The sequence below is a fragment of the Equus caballus genome, chromosome 11 (assembly GCF_041296265.1).
Source record: "Equus caballus isolate H_3958 breed thoroughbred chromosome 11, TB-T2T, whole genome shotgun sequence".
Taxonomy (NCBI): domain Eukaryota; kingdom Metazoa; phylum Chordata; class Mammalia; order Perissodactyla; family Equidae; genus Equus; species Equus caballus.
Genome location: NC_091694.1, coordinates 15889593 through 15913496, shown reverse-complemented (window position 1 = coordinate 15913496; position 23904 = coordinate 15889593). Strand labels below are relative to the sequence as shown.

Sequence of the window (23904 nt, the reverse complement as noted above, 5' to 3'; positions counted from 1 at the left end):
ATGGTTCCTACTGAGCGTCTAACCCAGTCAAATTCTTTTTTTTCCCCAGCTTTACTGAGATATAATTGACATATAACATTGTGTAAGTTCAAGGTGTACAGTGTGATGATTTCCAGCCAAGTTCTTAAGCTACTCTTGTGTTCTGACCCAAGAACTAAAGGGGTTTTTTTTTTTTCTGAAATTTTAGAAATATGAACTTGAAAAAGAGGAAAGATAACTTTGATTGAAAGAACAAGAGACAAAGCTTCTTTGTCAAGTAAATAATCATACCCGTCAATACCTGTACTCATCCATTCAGGGCTTGGAAATGACCCTCATCTCAGATAGGACCAAGCCTCTGCACTTCTGTAAGGAATAGGACAGAAATGCCATTGTTAAGAGTTCAGGGGCTGGCCTGGTGGTATAGTGGTTAGATTTGCGTGCTGTGCTTCAGTGGCCCAGGGTTTGCAGGTTCAGATCCCCCACACGGACCTAGCACCACTCGTCAAGCCACACTGTGGCAGCATCCTGCATAAAATGGAGGGAGATTGGCAACAGATGTTAGCTCAGAGCTAATCTTCTTCACACACACACAAACACACAAAAGGTCAAAAATATAACTGAAAATACACATAAGACAAGGAGTAGATACGTCTAGTTTAAGAGTGAATATATCTTCTAAAATTGTCACATTCTCCTTCATAAGCCCTTCTTATCCTTGAGGAAGGAAAAGATTAGTTGAAAGTTTATCTTAGTGGAAATTACAGGTAGTTTTGGTTTTGCATATGAGTCAGTTGTGGATAAATTTGACTAAGCCTGCAGACAAAATGTCATAATTTGCACCTACATGAAAAAAATTACAAGTGACCATTTGATTGGAATTTCAATTGCTTCCCTGACTAGATACCAACATTTGCAAACTGAAATATCTGCATCTACCAAATATCCTTTTCTGATGTGCCATTGGAGTAGGTGGCCATAATAAAGGAAGGACTTGCTAACTGCCACATCAAGTTTCCAAGTCTGTTCGGAAAAAAAGTTTATCCTCTTTCTTTGAAAACATACTCCTGCCATCTTCTAACAGTGTTTACCATCCTCCCTACCTTCATCCATTTTTAAAACACACCTTATGCGTTTGAGATCCCCTGGTTAAATGAGACAAATACATATTTGTTCACATACAGACTTAGTAGAAAGTATATCTCTAAATTCTTCTTACTACTATTGAAATGATACTCAGAGGATGAAATTGGCACTCACAGACTCTCCACTGCAGCAAAGCTCATAAACAGTGGACAGTAGAGCAAAAAGAAGAATGTTTTAACTATAGCTGTTTTTTATCTATGACTCCATTATTTTATATTCAGAAGAAAAGAACCTTTGTCACACCTCTTCTCCCATCTTTAACCTTGAACAATTCTGACTGTAGTATAAAAATAGTTGCAAATGTACTAGAAACTTCTGTCTAGAAACTAATGAAGAAAAGGAATGAAAACTGGCCCCAAGGCCCTTAGACTGTGATTCCTGATTCTTGGAATTTAAGGTCTTGGGAGTGGAGGTTGGCCAGAGGTGTTTCCTAGTTCATTCTAAAAAGAGCTTACCCTGCAAAGGCCTTTCTTTCTGCATTCCACCCATGCAGAGACCAGTAAAAGGTTGGTAGCTAGGAAGAGGTACCAAAAAAGAGGTTGGTGAAAAGCAGACAAGACAGTCTGGGTAGGAAAAATGAAACCAAGTGAGTTCAATCAAAGGTGATTTTTCAATAAATTTGTTATTATAATTGTCTCTATATATTGTAAGCTCATTTAAATGTGACTTTATTCATTATTTTTCTTTAAAAATTTCCTTCATGGCAAAAGTAGATAAAATCATTATTCTTGGAGATAAAGTAGCAGTTATATTAATCAAACACAGACATAGTGCTGTGCTTAACATGAGGGCTGGAGAGGGCAAGAACCACCTGTCCTCAGTCTGTGTTCTCTGCCCTTAGCCCTGACAGCTGCAGCCGGAAGGGGCAAACTGGAGGTGTGTCGTCTGCTCTTGGAACAAGGGGCAGCAGTGGCCCAGCCAAACCGCCGAGGGGCAGTGCCCCTATTCAGCACTGTTCGCCAGGGCCACTGGCAGGTAAGCAGGGTACCTATTTCCAGTCCCTCAGGCAGGGGTGAGTTCTAAGTGGGAACTTCTGAAGCAGAGAGCAAAAAAAATTCACAAAGTTTGGGTTACCCAGCAGTCATCAGGTGTGAGGACTTGGCCTTTGTTATTAATATTTTGGTTAATTGAGAATATGTCAGAAAGTTAACATTCAAAATCATCATCATCATCTATATTTTATAGAAAGATTAGCTACTTTTGGCCTGATCATGAAATAACCTCTTTATCACATTTCATAGTATCCGCAGGTTCTCAACAGATCTAACCACTTACTTGCAGGTCTCTCAGACTTGGTAACAGAAAATGTGGTGTATGTAAATTCAAGTTATGTGATCTTTCCAGATATTTGGATTCTGAATAAATGCTAATTTATACACTTATGGTGGAATGGAAAGCATATCAGTAATAATCTTTGGAAGTATTTGAGTAGAAGAAAGGCTCTAGAAGCCAAACCGTGCTGAAGAGTTATGAGAGCACTTGATTATATTCAGTTCTATCGTAAATATTCACTGCAGGCACATTTGCAACTCCTAGAGATTAATAAAATGACACTGACATAGGTATTGACTTCTGTTGGGGCTTTCATTATGGGATTGTTTAGTCTACATCTTGGCCTTTGTTATCTTAAATTCTTTTTTACTTAGTGGCTACGTAAAACATTCAGAGTTGAATTCTTCTCATTTGGCTGTCCCTAAGAGAATCAAGAGATCAAATCACATGGTACTAGGACTGAGCAGGCACTAGAAGGGGTTCTTGCAGTGGAAAGTCACATGTAGAGGGGACTCACCTGTACAGCAGTGGGCATTCACACAGTGTAGGGACAGCATGCATGTGTCTACTTAGCAGCTCTTCCTGGCTAATTGATACCTGTTTCTCTGCACTTACAGATTGTTGATCTTTTACTCACCCATGGAGCTGATGTCAACATGGCGGACAAGCAGGGCCGTACTCCCCTGATGATGGCTGCTTCCGAAGGCCATCTAGGAACTGTGGACTTTCTGCTTGCACAAGGTCAGTCCTGGGATGCCAGAACTGAATGGTCAGTGCCCATAATAACCCAAGAAACTCATGATTTCCAGTGATGGATTCCAAGAGGTGTTAAGGATAGATATTATTAATCTAGTTGGTTAGGAAATGAAAGTCCATCTCCTCTCCTCTCATATACAGGGGACCCTTCTAACTCTGACATTCTCTATTTCTTTATGGCTTAAGGGGTTTTTGGTATCCTTATCAAGTTAACGTATTCTGAACTCTTTAATTCAAATAGGTAATCTCCAAACTGATTTTTTAATGTACACTCAATAAATGTTCATCTTCCAGGGATTTTATTTTGACTTTAACTTCATCAATTCTTTTGTAAGCCTGCACAACTAATATTTTTCTTGTATCCTAAGGAGGCAAACGAAGGTTAAGAAAGTTGTTAACAATGGGACCCTATTTGAGGAATCAGGATATTATTATCCTCCTGTTGTAATAAATCCCTTTTGACATTTACCAACATTCAATATTCCCTCTAAATGGGAAATAAATTAAAGGAGATCGTTGTCATACCGCCATCAAAAGCATTTCAGGCTCCTTTTGATTACTGTGACCTCAATCATCTATGCAAAACAGTGGTAAGTGATGGTGGGCCTCTACAATAGAAAAGCTCAAATCACTGGTGGCTCTGCAGTACCATCTAGTGGAGCTTGAGCGTTTACATGAAGCAGGAGATAGTGTGGCCAGCCTTGATCACTCCATTCCAAATAGCCATCCCTGTTAGTAAACTGGACCTAAACATCTATGCACGCATACCTCAGATATATTGCAGGTTCAGTGCCAGACCACTGCAATAAAGGGAAATAAAAGGAGTCACACAAATTTTTTGGTTTCCCAGTGCATACGAAAGTTCTATTCAGGGGGCTGGCCCAGTGGCATAGGGGTTAAGTTCACACGCTCCACTTCAGCAGCCTGGGGTTCACTGGTTTAGATCCCAGGCGCAGACCTATGCATCACTTATCAAGCCACACATGGCAGGCATCCCACATATAAAATAGAGGAAGATGGGTGCAGATGTTAGCTCAGGGATAATCTTCCTCAGCAAAAAGAGGAGGATTGGTGGCAGATGTTAGCTCAGGGCTAATCTTTCTAAAAGAAAAAAAAAAAGCTCTGTTTACACTATACTGTAGTCTGTTGTGTGCAATAGCATTAAGTCTAAAAATATATATACATACTTTAATTTTAAAATATTTTATTGAGGGGCTGGCCCCGTGGCCAAGTGGTTAAGTTTGCGCGCTCTGCTGCAGGCGGCCCAGTGTTTTGTTGGTTCGAATCCTGGGCGCGGACATGGCACTGCTCATCAAGCCACGCTGAGGCAGCGTCCCACATGCCACAATTAGAAGGACCCACAATGAAGAATATACAACTATGTGCTGGGGGGCTTTGGGGAGAAAAAGGAAAAAATAAAATCTTTTAAAAAAAATATTTTGTTGATGGGGCAAGCCCAGCGGTGTAGTGGTTAAATTCTCACACTCTGCTTCGTCAACCTGGGCTTCACCAGTTCGAATCCCTGGTGCAGACCTACACACTGCTTATCAAGCCATGCTGTGGTAGGCATCCCACATATAAAATAGAGGACGATGGGCACAGATGTTAGCGCAGGGCTAATCTTCCTCAGCAAAAAGAGGAGGATTGACAGTGGATGTTAGCTCAGGGCTAATCTTCCTCAAAAGAAATATATATATATTTTATTGCTTAAAAAATGCTAACCGTCATCTGAGCCTTCAGCAAGTCATAATCTTTTTGCTGGTGAAGGATCTTGTAAAACAACTTAGTACCTGTGAAGCACAATAAAGCAAAGCAAAATAAGGTGTGTCTGTAATTATATCCACAAGCACATACACTTCAAGGAAACCAGCCTCCTGAAGAATCATGCCCAGGCCAGAGTAGCTAAGGGTAATTGAGTTAGGAAGAAGATGAGGTTTCTTCTGAGATTTCAAACTGCAGGCTAGAGACTGACTGGATCTTTAGCCATATCCTCCAAAGAAGATTTGTTTCCACAACTCATAAGATTTGTATCAGACTCAGAAGGGTGGGTCGGAATCAGAGACCTGCTCTCCTGGTGTGCAGAGTGGTTCTTGCTTCCCCAATACGAGCCACCAAACGAGTCTAGTTTCATGATATCTATTCTCACGTCTGCTAGAAGGGGGTTGGGGGAGAAAAGAGGTTGTGCCTAGATTCTTGAGATAAGATATGGCAGGGGTTAAATGTCCCAGAACAACCGGAGTCCCTGGAAAAGGCAGGACCTCTTCAGCCACTGATAACCTTTAGATAGCTGCAGAGTGTCTGCCACATGCCAGTAGAAGCTCATCAGGCACAGAGGCCAGAAGTTTGTTCTCCCTTACCACTGCAGACATTCTGGTCTTTGTATTATTTCATTTTTTTCACAATTAAATCGCTAAGTCAACAAATTCTACAGGCATTTACTTAGCCTACATTATTTTCAGAACTCTATGCTAGGAACTGGGAGTAATTTCTTTTTTAAATGAAACACTATAATCTGTGCCCTTAAAGGGTCTATAATCTGACAGGGAAGGGATGAAACAAAGGTAAATAACTACCTTAAAAAGCAGAGAATCCTAAGTGCTCTGATAAAGGTTTTTGAGTTAGAATAGGGCATACTTTGAAATTTGAATAAGAGAAATGTTCTATATTTAGGGAGGGAAAATAATGTAAATGAAAGGTCAAGGAGGAGGAACAGTACACAACAGGTTTGGAGAAATATGTGAGTTGTCTAGTGAAGTATACGTGAGGACTGTTGGGAAATAAAGTTGGAAATGTATGTAGAAAAAAGTTGAAATGGAACAGATTAAAAGAGTTTAAATTCTGAAGGTAATGGGAGTCTTTCAACATTTTTAAAAAGAGAATTGATGCCAGAGTTGTGCTTTAGAAGAAAAACTCACTCTGGCAGTAGTGTGAATAGTAGATTTGATGAAGGAATTATAGAGGACCAGGAGGATCAATTAGAAGCCATTGCAGGAGAATAAATGAGAAGTAATAGGCCCCAATCCAGGTGCAGTAGCTGTAAACTCCACTCTCCTTTGTGGCCTGGGCTCAGTCTCTTCCCATGAGTCCTTTTCCCTCACATTCTAGGGAGGGAGAAAGTGGCCTGGTACTATAATCAATGATAAACATGTGCTGAGCTCCTATTTTATAAGAATCTCTCAAGGAATTTATACTATTATAAATGAAAGACTTTCGCTGAGTTCAGAAAACATTCATTGAGAGTTTATTACATGCAAGTAAGATTCATACAAAAGATTAATAACAGAATAAGGTGACACATGTTAAGCAGATTGAAGATGAACTAGTAGTGAACCAGGAGAAGCTTCGTGGAGACCAGGGGAATTTGAGATAGTTTTAGAGAATGGGTAGAAATGAGGCAAGTCGTGGGGAAAGAAAAGGTATTCCACACATGGAAACAACACAACCAAAAATGGGGATACGGGAATATTTAGGGGAGATTCTGGAGGCAATGAGCACATCCATTTGGCCAAAGTAGAGGATTCTCATAGTGGAGTAATGAAACTTAAAGATAGAGAGTAAGCTTGGGGATAGATTGTGCATGACCTGGAATACCCAGTAAAACAACTGGACTCTCTTCTAGTGATAGCTTGTAGGATCCATTTTTTTAGCAGTTTTTTTGAAACATAACTCACATACCAGAGACAAAAGCTGTGCTTCAGCAGAGTGTCCACCTTAAGTACCAGCCTTCCTTCCTGTTGTGAATTTTCATGGGGTTTTTTTTAATGCTTAATACAATTCTGATGCGCTTTTTTTTCCCAAAGATTTTTTAGCCTCTTTAAAGATGTGCTTTTTTGGTGAGGAAGATTGACCCTGAGCTAACATCTGTTGCCAATCTTCCTCTTTTTTTTTTCTCCCCAAAGCCCTAGTACATAGTTGTATATCCTAGTTGTAAGTCATTCTAGTTCCTCTATGTGGAATGCCGCCACAGCATAGCTTGATGAGCAGTGTGTAGGTCTGCGCCCAGGATCCAAACTGATGAACCCTGGGCCGCCAAAGAAGAGTGCACAAACTTAACCACTTGGCCAGGGGCCAGCCCCAATTTTCCTGGTTTTCATGTTTCCTCAGCCCTGTGTTATACTTGCTCTTCTAGGTGCCTCCATTGCTCTAATGGACAAAGAAGGATTGACAGCCCTCAGCTGGGCTTGTTTGAAGGGTCATCTTTCAGTAGTTCGTTCTCTAGTGGATAACGGAGCTGCCACAGACCATGCCGACAAGAATGGCCGCACCCCACTGGATCTGGCAGCTTTCTATGGTGATGCTGAGGTGGTGAGTGCCTTTAAACCAACCCTCATGGTAGGGATAGGGAAGGTTCTCCATCCGTAATGTTCTCTGGGATTGAGGGTTGAATAACATGTTGATTATTCATGATATAAAGTTCTCGGATCTATACTTGCTAAAGGCAGGAATATTCAAAACACTATTGAAGACCAAAAATATAGACATGGCCTGAAATACCATGGCTACGCAGCCTGGTTCAGACCAGCAGTTGAATAAAGGTCAGGCAGCAGCCAGAGCCCTCAGTGGAGAAGTGCTGGGCCATTGTACTTGTGTTAACTGCTCTGCTTGATGTATGTCCTAGGTCCAGTTCCTGGTGGATCATGGGGCCATGATTGAGCATGTTGACTACAGTGGAATGCGCCCTTTGGATAGGGCAGTGGGGTGCCGGAACACTTCTGTTGTTGTCACTCTTCTGAAGAAAGGAGCCAAGATAGGTAGGAGAAAGGAAAAAGGTGCTGGCCATCTGTGCCCAGGGGCCAGACTGGTCCAATGGTCTGACTGCCTGGGGTGTTTGGTGTGTGTGTATATAGTTTCCCCTCTGCCCTGGCCCAGTTATTGTCCAAGTAAACAGAAAGGCTCTTGGCCCAGAGAAAGTACCATCTGAGCCACGGTCTACAATACCTTGTGTCCAAAATCACATAGTTAGCTGCCATGCCCCTAGTAGCCTTAGCCAGGAGGCTGCTGTGACCTTAAGTACATCTTAGTGCTAATGCCTCTGTACCAGGCCCACCCTATGAGCATCCTGGATCCCTGCACTGCCGTGAGCCTTTGCTTTCCCTTGCTCTGTATGTGCTTCAGACTCTCAAGCCCCTGCTGCTGCTGTCCCATCTGCTCCCCCATCCCACAGACCGGTAGACAAGGGTTGGCTGATATGCTGGCTTTTTGCTGCCTGCCTCTCACTGCTGCTTTTTCCTTCTTTTTTTTTTTTTTTTTTCACCTTCATCCATTTTTTTTTTCCTCTCCTACAACTTTTTGTTTTCTCCTTTCTTTGAAGGTTGTCAGACGTTACCGAGTCGCCCACGAGGTATATTTCACCGCTGTCAGCATCAGGCGTGGTCTGATAGCTTGGTCAGCTTTGCCTTCTCCTCTTTGATTTAGCCTGCATGAGTTCCCTACACCTCTAATCTTTTAATTTACTTCACCTTAAAAGAAGATTTTTTTTAACGACTGTTGTAGAGAATAACTTGAACTTTTGATAACTAACCCTGAAAAGCTTAGTTGGTAAATAATTCAGGCATCTGTAAACTAATCAATTTAACCTTTCTTTCTCTTTGTGGGTAAAGTAGTCCTCAATAATGTTGGCTTGTTTCACGTCTGTTTGTCATTGGAACTGTGCTCCTGGTTCAAAGCAAATCCCAGGGAGTCCTATTCGATACTTAGAAATTAAAGGAGCCTTTGGAGTCTTTAATGATTTCCCTTCTGCAAAGTACATATTTAAAAATTAAGAGACTAAACAGCTGTGCATTTTCAGTCCCAAATTCTAAAATAAATTACCCTTTTTATATTTTTTTAAATCGTATGGTGACATTTAATGTAAACCATTTCTCCCAATTTCCTTATTTAAAATAACTCCAAACTAAGCCATTGCCTGCCAAAATACAACATGCAGACTTTGCTGCCCTTCTGTGTGCAAGCTCAGACAGTTCAGATATTCTTATTTTAAGGTGAATACAAATCCAGTGCAGCTTCTTGGCAGTGGGAGTCCTTAAGATACTCCCAGGTCTAAAAGATGAGGAAATTGTTGTGGAGCAAGTTGTTCTCTCAGCAGAAATTCCCCCAGGATGTTTTTTTCACCTAGCTTCCTACCACCCTTACATTGTATGAGTTTTTTACCCATCATGCATCCTGTACACTACAGGTCCAGCCACATGGGCGATGGCCACCTCCAAACCAGACATCATGATCATCCTCTTGAGCAAGCTGATGGAAGAGGGGGACATGTTTTATAAGGTGAGAGGAGAGGAGAACAAAGTTTCCTAAAAATAGCCACTGACTGTTTTCTACATGTAGAGTCTACCAAGTCTTGACGTTCTCATCCTTGGTTCTAGAGGCCCTTTAAAAAGAGAGAATGCCATCCCTCAATGATGGATGCATAAATTAATCCTGGGTTTTTGCCTTCTCAACAAGGGAGAAAGAGTAGCCTACTCATGTGTACAGCTGATCAACCTAAAGACCTAGTTTTACCTGATCATTAATAGGCAGTTACATAGATTCTACTTGGAATCTGCTAGGTGAGAAATTCATGGGACAAGTAAAAGTAAAATTATGTGGTACAGATAGGGATTCCAGTAGATGCAAAAGAGGCCTTGATCTTAGCTTTCTTATTTAATATATACACAAATCAAAAAGTCTGTAGTAATAATAGTTTATCAGCGTCTCTGAGTAAGATAAGGAAACCGAGACAAATAACAATTATAAGATTTGCTTGAAGTCATTCAGTGAATGACAGCAACCTGAAAAAGTATGGAGTTTTTTTTGTACTCACAGTTCAAGCTGGAGGCTCCATACCCTAACACAAACTCCCATGACCTATGGGAAGTCCCTTAAGAACATTCCATGTCAGTTACCCTCTAAGATTAGCTGAATCTTCTTCTCCTAAAACTAAATACAAATCCAACACAGCTTTTGGCAGTGGGTGTCACTGAGACATCCCCAGGCCCAAAGATGAGGAAATGTTTGTGAATCACATTATTCCCCCCTTCTGTAAGGAGTATACAGAGTTCCTAGGAGCAGAGTTGTATTTCCTGAGAACTCTGAGCGAGAGTTGTGATAATCTAGGACTCTTAGGCTTCTAGGAAGCTTGAGTGCTGACCTAACCACGATTTCACATGAGTTCAAAGAAGGGCCTCGTGACTCTAGCTGTCATATATATGAACTTGAGAATAGCATTGCTCTCAAGAATCTAAGCCCTGATTATAACATAATTTCTGATATTCCAAGACAGGGAGTCCTACCTCCTAATGAGAATAAGCAGAGCTACTCCTCTTCCCACCCAGAATTCTACCTTGGAAGACTCCAAATCTCTCCTTAATGAAAGATGCTAAAGAGAAAATAAAGATGGGGCTCCTTAGTGGAGTTGCCGCTCTACAGAAGGTATGGAGAGGATACAGATCAGCTAAAGGAATGAGAGATACTACCTTCTGCATCATTCTGAGCTCAGCTTATAGATTTTCAGATAGAAAGTGTAAGAAAAGTTCAAGGTCCCTGTGACCAGGTCCCTAGATTGGTCATAGATTTACTTCATCTTGGGAAATCCCTCCTACATAGTCAGATGGAATCACAAATTCTAAACTTCACTCCTCTGCTACCACCCTACCCCAGGCCTTTTCCAAAAACAGGAAGAAAACTGATTGATTTTACTTTATGCCATGAGATTAGGGAAGCAACAGCTAGATTGTTTTAGCACTCACATTTTTTTGTGGGAAAGAAAATGGCCTCTTCTAGAAGACTGACAAGGTGGAATGTCAAACAGGAAGAGTTTTCCAGACAAGCCAAAATTAAGGCCATAGCAATAACTTTGGAGTGTTTGGGGCTAGGAAATACTACGTGTGCCAGGGAAATCAGGTCTGGAAAAAGCTCCTTTGAAATCAACAAGGTCAGTCCTTCGGAAATCCAGTTGGGACACTGGCGTCCTGGGCCTTTCACATGCCAAGGCTTTGTTTCTCTGGGTTGTATCTTGGGTATCCCCTGCAACATTGCCTTCCTGCCCGGTGAGGTTCCTGTGGAAAAGACTGGACCCTTCTGCTCTCACCGTCAGAGCCAGACCTACTCCTTAGGCTGGTGTTTGGGAGAGCTAGCCCTTAGTAGTAACTGAGAGGAGGAAGGGAGTGGGAACAGACTTCCTCAGCTGCTCAGCAGACCAACTGTGTGTTTTGCCATCTTGTACTCCCATCAGAAAGGTAAAGTAAAGGAAGCGGCCCAGCGCTACCAGTATGCTCTGAAGAAATTCCCTAGAGAAGGGTTTGGTGAGGACTTGAAAACCTTCCGGGAGCTAAAGGTGTCTCTTCTCCTCAACCTCTCACGGTGCCGCAGGAAAATGAACGTAAGTCCCTCTCATCCCAACTCCTTTCTGCAATCCTAGAAGTTGACAGTTCATGTCACTCACTAGCTTTCACCAGGCCCCTGAAATCCTCCTCTGCCCCATTTGGAACTTGGTTGTCCTTCACAGAGCACTGACATTTGCAATTTGAAAGAAATCAAGTCTAAGTACAATCCTTGTCTCAAACTGTAAAAAAAGTTAATGCTGTGGGTACTTTGTAGCTTTCTGAATTTTCATGATTCCCACTGAAAGTGATTGGAATGCCATTATCATCCTCCCCTACCCCGAAGTCAGTTTTCTGGTCTTCGGGGAAATGTGAGAGCAGTTGTCATTAGAATTCCAGCTGCAATTAGATATGAATTTTAGTTATTCCCTTCCTTTCTGGTAGACCCCCTAGTCCTTTAAGGAAGGGCTGGAAAGAGGGCTCAGGACCATGGACTTCAAGGTATAATTTCTAAGGCTAATCTTGAACTTTTCACTTCTTTCCTCATCTTTTTGTTAAAGCATGCCATGTCTCTTCTTGTCGCAGAGGGAATCTTAGAATTCTTCCTGGTCCTTTTGTATCTCCCAAGTAGTCCTTGGTCCTTCTTGCCTGCCTTGCAGATTCAGTCTCTGATGCCCTCAGCAACCTTGACATGCAGACACTCCTGGGCCAAGGACTCTTATCTCAGATACTGGGAATAGCTAAGATCATTTCAGGAATCTCTGCCATCCACCGGCCTGAGGTCTCACAGTTCCTCAGGAGATAGATATAATCCAAGCCAAAAAGGAATGAGATCAATAAAGAACTCAGCTGTACAGAAGTGAGATTTCTGCCTCAGTGGCACGAGATCTGCTGTCAATTCCAGAAAGATTATTTGTGTATATGACCTTCATATCATCCATCTAAAACCTGACAATGAAAAGAGCCCTGATATAGACTTAGGTACCTTGGAGGACACAGTTATGGCCCTAAGAGGCAGAGTTACTGGGGGTGTTAAGGAGAGTGAGGGTGTGGTAGAGTTTCCCATGAGAAGGGAATGCCTTAGGGGAAGGCAGTGAGGTGCTTACTTGAAACAGAATAAACAGCACCACAGGCCTCCTTTAACACCAGCTAGTGAGAATAAGACAAAAAGTTCAGGAGCTGCTGTCAACCTGCTGGCTTCTTTTTTGCCTAGCAAATAATCCACTTCTTAAAAATATTCTAAACTTCCCAGAAATAATGATTATCCCAAAAGAAAAAATTAAAGGGTAAGGTTGGAAACCCAGTAGAGATAGAAGATGAGCCTATAGGATAGACTGCTTTCTCTCTAGCTCCACGTTTGTTCAGAAACAGTTCATCACCTCCTTTGAAGTACTAAGCACTTGAAGTCTGTCTTCTTCAGGAGAAAATTGCCCATTAATTTTTTTTTTCATTTATACCTGTGCTCCAGGACCTTTGTTCTGCCTAAGGCCTCTTTTCTGCCTTAGGAATCACAAGTGTAACCAGAGGCTGCTGTGCTGTACTATGACTTCGTGTGGCATTAAAGGAGCAGAAAACCCTTCCTTTTTAGTTTAGTATGTAAGGGTGTCTTAAAAACTATGGCTTTGTTCTCCTGATCCCTGTTCCCAGGGGTTCTCAGAATGGGGACAGATGAGACCGTGTTCCACCAGGGAGCCTCAGTGATCAAGAGATGAGGTGACAGCACAGACCCCAGTCACAGCCAGGGTTCTCTCTTGTTTTATTTATTTATTTATTTTTATTTTAAATGTTTCCTAAGTAAGGAACCAGTTAAGAGAAGGAACAGGCCAGAGAAGCCTCTGTGAAATAGGAAGGAAACTACCATTTATTGAGTATCTACTATGTGCCAGGAACTGTGTATGGGGCTTTCAGATGCTTTATTGCTCTCTTGATCCTACCTGTGAAGTAGGTATGGATGAGAAAACATAGAACACGCCCCTGAGTGATTATGAAGCAGACCCTAGAGTTGAACCCATGTCTGTCTGACGTCCCTACTCCATCTGTCTCCAGAGTCAGTCAGTTCTCCTTTACACAAACCCCATCCTCATGGATTTCATTCATTCCTTAGAAAGCCAAGGAATAATGGGTACAGCAGATGTGTGTGTTTGCCTCATACACATGTGTGTAACAGGAGTTCAGGTTTCCAACTTCAAGAGCTTCATTGCGTTAACATTTGGCTTCTGGGCTAGAAATAACTTTGTTAGACAGGCAGAAAGAGGGAAAATCAAAAGTATTTTAAAACTTCTGGGCAGATAAATTCCCATGAATGGTTGTAGGGCCACACAGGGCAAAGGCAGAAGGAACTTTCTGTCTGGGCCACATGGCTAGAGCCATGCCAGGCATGTCAAGAATCCCAAGGGTTCCATCCATAAATGTCAAAGAAATGTACATATATCTGTTTTATTCCCAAGTTGTCTATTTTTCATATCTCTTCAATGACTCATTTGCACACCTATTGTAATGACAGGATTTTGGAATGGCGGAGGAATTTGCTACTAAGGCCCTGGAGCTGAAACCGAAATCTTATGAAGCTTACTATGCAAGAGCAAGGGCAAAACGCAGCAGCAGGTGAGGAGAGAGAGAGAGAGGGTGAAAAGCAAGAGGTCTCTTTTCTGAAAATCTGGCCAAGGCAATGTAGGCCATCCTGGGGCATTTGTACCCAAATATGTCTATCCCTAAGGACTCTTAGGGCCAAGCTTTGGGGATGGTTTGCGTAGCACAGTACTCAGCTTAAGATCGGCAAATCTGCGGGGCAATGGAGATCTAGACAATTTGACTTTGTGAGAAAACTGCCTTTTCATTGTTGGAGAATGGCACCTTCTTCCAAGAAACTTCTGCCATATCTCAGTCGCTTTTTAACCCCCAAAGTAGGTAACATAAAGAGACACCAGTGGCTTAAGAGGAGGTCACTTAACAAAACATCCTCCCGACCCTTTTAGAGGGAATAGTAGGATGGGTCACTTACATCACGGGCTCCTCTTTTCCTATACGCCTTTGGGGGAATCCCTGGATTATTTAGTCTTCCTTCTAGGGTCTCCTCAAATCTGGTGGCATCAAACCTCCTTCTCACCTAAACTTCCTCCCAACACCATACCACACCCTCATGGAAACAGGAGGTGCTGCTGCCAGGATTGAGCGGGCCCAGGAGAAACTCCATCCCTCCTGCCCATCTGCTGTGGTTTGGCCAATGGACAGGAGACGCTCCAGAAAGACCTAGAACCTGCCACCAGTGATCTTTGGATAACTTGCCACTGTCCTTGATGCCTCCTGCCCAGCACCCCACCCTTCTCCCAAGCTCTGCATGGGAAAGAAGTGCTTCAGGTTCACTCCTGTGACCAGGGGGCATATGGTCCTGAAAATCAAACCAAGATTGAGTCTAGTGATGATGGGGTTAGTGATATTAGTCTGAACTAGCTGGGGTACCAAAGTTCTTATAGAAGCTTGACTATCAAGTTCTCTTTACCCCTGGATTATTCCTTCCCTACAAGGCCAAGTGCCCCTTTTCTGGGCAACATTAATAGAGAGAATGGGAATACCTCTGACAGTTCATGTCTTCATTTGTAAATTAGAATCTGAGATGCCTAGTCAGCAAGCCTACTACCTGCCGAGCTTTGATGTAGTGGAATGGAGGAGCAACAGGGCTGTGGGGCGAGGGGTAGAGAGGGCAGAGGACAAGGCTCTTGCCTAGGATGGAACAGGCCTGAAAATTGGAGCCAAAATATCAAGAATATAAAGAAAAAATTCTGCTGGATCAGCAAGATTTTTAAATATTGTAGTTACAGTTTTGTTCTTAAGCTAATTGACAGTGACCCTGTAAATGACAACCCCACCCAACCTCATACTGCCTGGTGTGCATTTGGGCACTAAGAGAATCTTCCTGAAGGGCCTGGCTGGACTGACAAAATGGAGACATTTCTCCACTAATCCCAGAGAGGCCAGAAGGAAGATGGAGGCTGAATGGGCTAGGGAATCATTCTAGACTCTTCTAGAATGACAGCCTACCTATTTCCTTCCTTACAAATCAAATGAAACCAAAACCCCCCAGACTCCCACAGATGCTGCCACAGTTCTCTGAAATAGTGCCCATGTTCTCAACTCTTGGTGATTCCTGTTGATTCAGAATAATTCCAGTTCCTGTGTTTACATTTTGTCAAGCAGACAGTTTGCAGCAGCCTTAGAGGACCTGAACGAGGCCATCAAGCTATGTCCAAACAACCGTGAGATCCAGAGACTTCTGATGAGAGTGGAGGAAGAGTGTAGACAGATGCAGCAGCAGCAGCAGCAGCAGCCACCACAGCAGCAGCCTCAGGAGCAATTACCAGAAGAAACAGAACCTGAACCTCAGCATGAAGATATATACTCTGTTCAAGATATATTTGAGGAGGAGTACCTGGAACAGGATGTTGAAAATGTTTCCGTTGGCCTCCAGACGGAGGCTCGGCCCAGTCAGGGGCTCCCAATAATCCAGAGCCCACCCTCTTCTCCAGCCCATCGTGACTCAGCCTACATCTCTAGCTCACCTCTAGGCTCTCATCAAGTTTTTGACTTCCGGTCCAGTAGTTCTGTAGGTTCTCCCACTAGACAGGGCTATCAGTCCACCTCACCTGCTCTTTCTCCAACTCACCAGAACTCTCATTACAGACCTAGCCCACCACACACTTCCCCCGCTCATCAGGGTGGATCTTACCGCTTCAGCCCCCCTCCTGTGGGAGGGCAGGGCAAAGAGTACCCAAGCCCTCCCCCTTCCCCTCTCCGTAGAGGCCCTCAGTATCGGGCCAGCCCTCCAGCTGAAAGCATGAATGTCTACAGATCCCAATCTGGTTCACCCGTACGCTATCAGCAAGAAACAAATGTTAGTCAGCTTCCTGGCAGACCAAAATCTCCATTATCCAAAATGGCCCAGCGACCCTACCAGATGCCTCAGCTTCCTGTGGCAGTTCCCCAGCAAGGGCTCAGGCTGCAGCCTGCCAAGGCGCAGATTGTGAGAAGCAACCAGCCCAGCTCAGCAGTTCATTCAAGCACTGTCATCTCCACAGGGGCCTATGGCCAAGTAGCCCATTCAATGGCTAGTAAATACCAGTCTTCACAAGGGGACATAGGAGTGACTCAGAGCCGGTTGGTTTATCAAGGGTCAATTGGGGGGATTGTAGGGGATGGCAGACCTGTGCAGCATGTCCAGGCCAGCCTAAGTGCAGGTGCCATCTGTCAGCATGGAGGGTTGACCAAAGAAGACCTTCCACAGCGACCTTCGTCAGCCTATCGAGGTGGTGTAAGATACAGCCAGACACCACAGATTGGACGTAGCCAGTCCGCATCCTATTACCCAGTCTGTCACTCAAAACTAGATCTGGAGCGTTCCTCTAGCCAGCTAGGTTCCCCTGATGTGTCACATTTAATCAGAAGACCTATTAGTGTCAACCCTAATGAAATCAAACCTCACCCACCAACTCCCAGGCCACTGCTGCACTCCCAAAGTGTAGGCCTTCGCTTCTCTCCATCTAGCAATAGTATCTCATCTGCCTCCAACCTAACTCCTACCTTCCGGCCATCTTCCTCGATTCAGCAAATGGAGATCCCACTAAAACCTGCTTATGATAGGTCATGTGATGAGCTGTCACCAGTGTCTCCCACTCAGGGAGGTTACCCCAGTGAGCCCACCCGATCCAGGACCACACCATTCATGGGGATCATAGATAAAACAGCCCGGACTCAACAGTACCCCCACCTTCACCAGCAAAATCGGACCTGGGCAGTGTCATCAGTGGATACCGTTCTCAGTCCCACATCTCCAGGCAACCTGCCTCAGCCTGAGTCCTTCAGTCCACCATCATCCATCAGCAACATTGCCTTTTATAACAAAACCAACAATGCACAGAATGGCCATTTGCTGGAGGACGATTATTACAGCCCACATGGGATGCTGGCTAATGGGTCCCGTGGAGACCTCTTGGAGAGAGTCAGCCAGGCCTCCTCATATCCCGACGTGAAGGTGGCTCGGACCCTCCCTGTGGCTCAGGCATACCAGGACAACCTGTACAGGCAGTTGTCCCGGGACTCTCGACAAGGGCAGACATCCCCTATCAAACCAAAGAGACCATTTGTGGAGTCTAATGTTTAAAAGACGTTTGTTGGAGTGAGACCCAAATGTTTTCACTGCACATTTTCAGGCTTGGTTTCCACATTTGAGGTAGTTCTCTGGCTTAATTTCTCATGTAGTTTCTGTGTGGTGTTCAGAGGTGGCAGCCCACATGCTGAAATCCTTTGCATGCAGCCGACTGGGAAGCTGGCCTCCAGTGAGCCAGGACTTCAGTTTTCTTGTCTGTGCCCCAGCCACATGCTCTCTCCCTCCTTCAGATGCCAACGAGGAGATTGTTGTGCCATGTGCTTTAACCCAGGGAGATCAGACACACTGGTCAGCTTTTTCCAGGAGACAATCGCTTTCACTAATGTTCTTGTTGTGTAAATGTCTCTCCTTTTTTACAAAAGTAAGATGTTCTTGTTCGTTTTCTTCTAGGAACTTTAGAAAGAGTATAACGCCCCTTTGCCTTTGCATTCTTAACCAGTGTTATCCAAATAGCCAGCCCCCAGTGCATTCTTGTGCCATGGTCTCCTCCCCTGGACCGCCAGCTCCCTGCAGTCATCAGGTCTAGAATGTTCATTTAAATTATTGCTGGTCTTCCTGTGATGGTAAAAGGATCAAGGAGGAAGAGAAGAAATAAGTCTGTTAAATTGGAAGGAAAAAAACAATATAATTATTTGAAATATTACTACATTGATTTCCCAAAAGGCATTTTAGGAACATTTAGAAAACAAGCAGCCCTTTAAATATTTCAGTCAGCCAAGGAAATTGGATGAGAATCATGGATATTTTTAAATAATTCACTGAGAGTTATTCTTTAGATTTTTAACCAAATTAATCATTAAAAGCTACTGATTTTCCATGGCTGGGTGGGAAATAAATATATAGAAAGAGAGAGAGAGAAAGAAAAACTGTTGTGGATTCTCAGTGAAAGGCTGTAAAAAGTCTGTCTTGGAAGAATCTACTTTTTAGGTCCTGATACATCACTGAGCATCGTGTTCCACCAAAAGCAAACTCTTCTGAAGGTTGACTGATGCAATAATCCTGTTAGTTAGATCTTTGCCTAAAAGCCAGATTTTGTTCTACTGGCCCTCTTTTTTTAAATCAGGATGGTATAGTGAAGAAATTGGTTCTTTGAGAAGCAAATTGAATTCTCATGGAACTGTAAGACTTATTCCCAGGGTTTGCACCCAGGGCCATTGCATTCCGTGCCAGGTGTTGTCTATTCCATTTCGAGATCTATAGTTTCATTATCTATTATTACAAGAATTGTTTCTTCTTTTATCTTTCTAGGTAGGAGTGTTTGTGGAGTGATATTTGAAAACCAGACACAACAAAATATTTCAGGGTAAAGAAAGACCTCTTCAGCCGTGGGTGGGGGCACATGAGATAGACAGCAAGTGTTCTGATCCGGTCACCCTCCACACATCTATGTCCTGAGGTCATTTGCTAACCTGTCCTTTGAGTGACTGAGGCCAGCATGAGATGGACAGCAAGAACACGGAAACCAAAGCCTTAGCACAGGCCTGGTACTGACCACATCAGCTCTCAAAATTTAACAAACTAAACAACTAAAACTAAACAAAAGAGAATTAGTTATTTGTTATTAGGAATCATTCTGCTCTTGTTAGTAAAGGACTTACAGGAAGGGCACTTTCCTGAATAAAAATCCATATGTGACCAGACCTGCTTATAATAGTATCTTCTGAAAGCATATTTACAACAATGGGGAGCATGAAACTAAGATCAGAAACATTGCTAATTTAGATCTTGCCAAATAGAGGGACCCCAAGCCTGAAATGGGCCAGGATCTGTCTCTCTGTGCTAGAAGCAAACAGCTGTGCTAACTCAAGACCCAGACTCTTGCCACTCTCTCTGATGCTTAAGGACTATCTCCTACTCAACTAGACCAGGGTGGACATCGGTGTCTCTTCTCTTCTTTCCTCTCTCTTTCTCTCATCAGGAAGATGGAATGTACAGCTCTAGCATCAGCCTACAGCCAGGAGCCCAGCAGCCTCTCAGCTCTTTCTGTCCAGGTCTCAGCCCTATTGAGCTGTTTGTATCTTATCCCCTTTTTTTTCTTTTCCTTTTCCTTTTTTTTTTTTTTTTTTCTGGTGAGGAAGATTGACCCTGAGCTAACATCTGTTGCCAATCTTCCTCTTTTTGTTTTTCTCCCCAAAGCCCCAGGACATAGCAGTATATCCTAGTTGTAAGTCATTCGAGTTCCTCTATGTGGGATGCTGCCACAGCATGGCTTGATGAGCAGTGCTAGGTCTGCACCCAGGATCCGAACCAGCGAACCCTGGGCCACAGAAGTGGAGCACGCAAACTTAACCACTCAGCCGCGGGGCTGGCCCCCATCTTATCCCCTCTTAACCACCTCTCACTGAGGAGCTGCTGCTACATTTTGAAAAATTTCTCAGTGTCTATTAGAAAAGTGCTCCTGCTTATTTGGAACACCACACATACCACCTGTGCTCACTTATGTAGGTGGCTGAGCAGGTTCTGTAGTTTTACAAATAGCCACTAATGCCACTTTTCCCCAGGGTTTCTTTCAGTTTTCCAGGACAAACAGGAGACTTAGAGTCTATGCCTTATTGGGCAAAACACCTAAATGTCAACAGTCAAAACGCAGTTCTTTTTTAGCCATTGTAAGAGGGAGTGAATATCACTACTGGGCGCCAGTTGCTTTTGACTAGAAAATGCCAACTGAACCTTACTGGGGCAGGAGACAAAGCTCTTCCTTGTCAGTGGACTGCCTGAGCCCTGTTTTGCTACTTCACTGCCATGGGATGATCTTAGTACTGTATCTTAGAGACACCCCGTCCCCAGCAGCACTTGCTGAGTTGATGTCTGGCTTCAGGTGGGGGAAATTTTTCAAATGAAACTGGTAAGTTCCACCCACCCAATTCACATCACCCTGAAATGGAGACAGTGGTGACAAACTTCAGCTTACAGGTTTCTCACCAAATTGTACGTTCCGTTTGCCCAGAATTCTTGCACTAATGGATTTCCATCACATCATGTCTATAAATGGGTGCACTTTACTGTTTGAATTTGTAACTCTGATAAATACTGGATATTTAAGTGTGAGTAATGTCTTCATTAGAAAATAGCAAAACCGCTCTTGTCTTTTAGTGTATTTTTCAAGAAAAAAAAGGAAAGAAATCAAGCAGTGGATCACAACATTTATAGCACAAAAAATAACTGTTGTATATAAGCATCAAAAAGATTAAGAATTTTTAAATACAAAAAATATTTGCAGTGATTTTAAAGTGCTTTTCCAGCAATTTTCTTAGGGACTCCTGAGACATGGTTACTTTATTTACTGGATCAGTAAGGCACACAATTAACAATTAAAAATTAATGTTTATTTACAAAGTAAAGGGAAAACCTGTGTAACATGAGAATTTGGCATGGACAAAATGGAGACCATTTTGTATCTGCTGTTGTATCCTGTCCGGGCTGCAGATGTGCACTATTAAAGTCCCCAGTTAATAGAGCACAACCCTTCTTGTTCCCCTCCCAGGTGCCCCTCTTTTTAGATGTGTTTAACTTAAACTTGAAGGCTCAGGAAAATTCCACTGATTAGAATCATGTACAGTACCCCAGGTCATTGTCCAGAGATACAAGTTTGCTAATTTAGTTAAGCCTGGATTACTAAACACTTTTCCTAAATTATTGTAAACAGAACAGCTTAGAGAAAGGTATTCTCAGTCCTTATATTGTATAGTAGTTTATGAACCCCTCTCTAAATATTGGTATTTTTATATTCCAGAGATGTACCCAATAGAAAAAATCAATCAGTATCTAAGTTAATATCCATAAGTATTTTCCTTAGATTTTAGTCACGTAAGTGGGTTATGTGGATGTCACCTTGCTTCACCATGCTTTACCACGAGGTGTCACTGTGGCTCTGCACCAGGCGTGTCTGGTAGCAAAGAATGGCAGCATCTGCCCTGGAGGAGCCACTTGCAGGGCAGCAGGCAGGCCCATGGGCTCAGAGGGCTCAGGAAGGAGGGAACAAAGGCCGGAAAGGGGGCTTCACACACGTCCAAGCTGTGGCAAGATAAGCTCTTTGAACACTACGTGCTTTGGACCTTCAGCCAGGTGGAGGCTGGGAGAAGGTTGCCTAGAACTCCCTTCTCCAGTGGATGGATGGGTATGTAGAGGATCCCTTTCTTCCCCATGAGCACCCCTCTCAGTTCCTCTTGGCCTCCAACTTTTATAACTCCAGATGTGTCACAGTTGGATGGTTTGATTCAAAGATAGTTCTTTTTCTACTGCAGAAATGCCTTGGACAAAACCAGTTGCTCCCTGAATCTTTGCCACAAAATGGAACAGGCTCCCCCAGAGGGTAGGATGTGCCCACCCTTGTCCCTGCCTCGCCTGCCCTGCCTGTCTGTCGTTGGGCTGCCCACTACTCAAGAAGCTAACCTGCAAAGGCAGCCTGCTGCTGTTTCCACACGGAGGCCTCTGCTGCCCTGTTGTATGAGCACTGGGAGGTGTGGCCTTTTCTCCTTTTCCTCCAGGAATTCCAGAGTGACCATCTACCATGACTAACAACAATGAACACAAAGGGCTTAGGGGTAAGAGCTACCTACAAAGACGTGTCATGGAAACCTTCACCATGCAATGCCTTGAACTCAGCTCTGGCTGCTCCCGAGAAAAGGTGGCTGGCTGGGGGTCTGGACACAAGCACAATGGGGCTGGTGGAGCCACTGTGCAGAGCTACTTGAATAATCACTGGGTCTTCATCAACTCCTTTTGTAACACAGACCACTCAAGGGCTGAAGTGTTGGTAACCTGCATTTCGGTGTCCAATGCCTCACAGCAGCTGAACCACCCTGAGATGCTTGTGGCCATGTAGTGGCCACAGTCAGAGCTTTGAAAGTCAGTACCAAATGAATGCATAATTGGACACCAAAAATCAAGTGTTACTTTCATGTTTCCTCACCCATATCATCTCATTTCTTCCTGCTGACTCTGTGATATCTCCATTAAGCTGACCTGTCAGGTTTTAGCTGGAAGCATGTAGACGCAGGCCAGCATCGCTGTCGTTTTTCAGACAAACGTACTCTGTGGAAAGGAAGGAGCCTAGCTGCTTTGTTTTTGTAGCTCTTGCTGGCTGGATTTTTCTCTCACCTAATCACTAACCAGAACATCTGGTTAGGGGGACTCAAGTCATCTCTTCAGTCCCCAGGACCAGACAGAGGGTTAATTCTGGAAAATTCAGTACTTGAATGTACCTGCCTTATTGTGTACCAACTTACTGGAAAAAAAGGGTTAGAAATGCCGGCTCCAGATCTCTACTTCATTCACAGGTTATTTTGGAAATCTTGTAAGTTAACACTTCCTGTTCTGGTCTGTTTTTGTTTTTTTTTTTTTTTTTTTTTTCCTTTGGCTGATTCCTGCTGAGTGGGGCCAGTTCCTTGTCAGGCTCAGGGCAGGTGCCATTCTCAGGCATGGCCTCCTTTCCATCTAGCACAGCATCTTTGTCTCTGTTCTGTCTCCTCCAAACCCAAGATGATTTTAATCAGTATAGACATGTACAGTCTACAATTAAAGAGTGATTTGTACTAATATGATTTCGATTCTTCCTCCTCTTTGCTGTCCTTTCAAGACACTTGCTGGAAAAAGCTTTAATGCACTTAGTTTTCCTTTAGGTTTTCTATAACTCAGATGTAAAGGACTTTCTCTGTACAGTATATTATCCAACGCATGTTTGTTCTCTATCCTGATATATTGAACACCACACAGTTGTGAACTCGTGCAGTGGGGATGTCCCACACTCAGAGGCATCTAGCCCCCTGTGTATAAGGAAAGACATTTTCCTTTGCTGTACTTGCTTGAGCAGTTTTATTGTCTGTACATGTGAGCTGTGTGAGATAGATGTGAAAAGTTAAATGAATGCATTTTCCTGCCCATGTATACAGATCGCCATCTGTACAATGAACTGTATGTATGAAAGCAAATGTACTTATTTATAAATGAGTAACACTTGGAAACCATGGCATTGTGGTGCTTTCTCCTTCCGTCCCAACACCTCTCCAGGGAGTTGACTCTCAGGCTCGCCCTCACTGAGGCCCGTGCGGCTGGGGAAGCCACCCCCAAGGACAGCTTTGACAGGTTAAGGTGAAGACCACATTCCTGATGATTTGCTTGGTCTCTTGTGGGACATTCAGAGTGACCCCTTCAGGCTTTTATTCACTCAGTGCAGATATTGAGCACCTGCTCGGAGTCGGACATTGTGGTAGGCACTCAAGAGAACCGTGGAGAAGAAAAGATGTTCTAAGGGCCTATCAGCAAAGGCTCGCTGCATTTGTTGAGAAAGGG

General features: G+C 43.5%; 1 protein-coding gene across 14 annotated transcripts in view; it reads left to right on the top strand.

The window, feature by feature from the left end:
• Window positions 1-23579, top strand: part of TANC2 (tetratricopeptide repeat, ankyrin repeat and coiled-coil containing 2) — a 388516-nt gene extending 364937 nt beyond the window's left edge. For 6 of the 14 annotated variants that reach the window (XM_070227082.1, XM_070227079.1, XM_070227087.1 and 3 more), the window contains 9 exons: window positions 1967-2100; window positions 3015-3138; window positions 7283-7458; window positions 7772-7904; window positions 8465-8494; window positions 9329-9420; window positions 11366-11512; window positions 13957-14057; window positions 15645-23579. In XM_070227082.1, coding sequence (XP_070083183.1) covers window positions 1967-2100; window positions 3015-3138; window positions 7283-7458; window positions 7772-7904; window positions 8465-8494; window positions 9329-9420; window positions 11366-11512; window positions 13957-14057; window positions 15645-17607 — 2900 coding nt within the window. In that variant the 3' untranslated portion in view covers window positions 17608-23579. The remainder of the gene's footprint in view (window positions 1-1966; window positions 2101-3014; window positions 3139-7282; window positions 7459-7771; window positions 7905-8464; window positions 8495-9328; window positions 9421-11365; window positions 11513-13956; window positions 14058-15644) is intronic. The other 8 variants (XM_070227084.1, XM_023652253.2, XM_023652258.2 and 5 more) reach the window with 3 other exon arrangements.
• The last annotated feature ends 325 nt before the right edge of the window (window positions 23580-23904 follow it).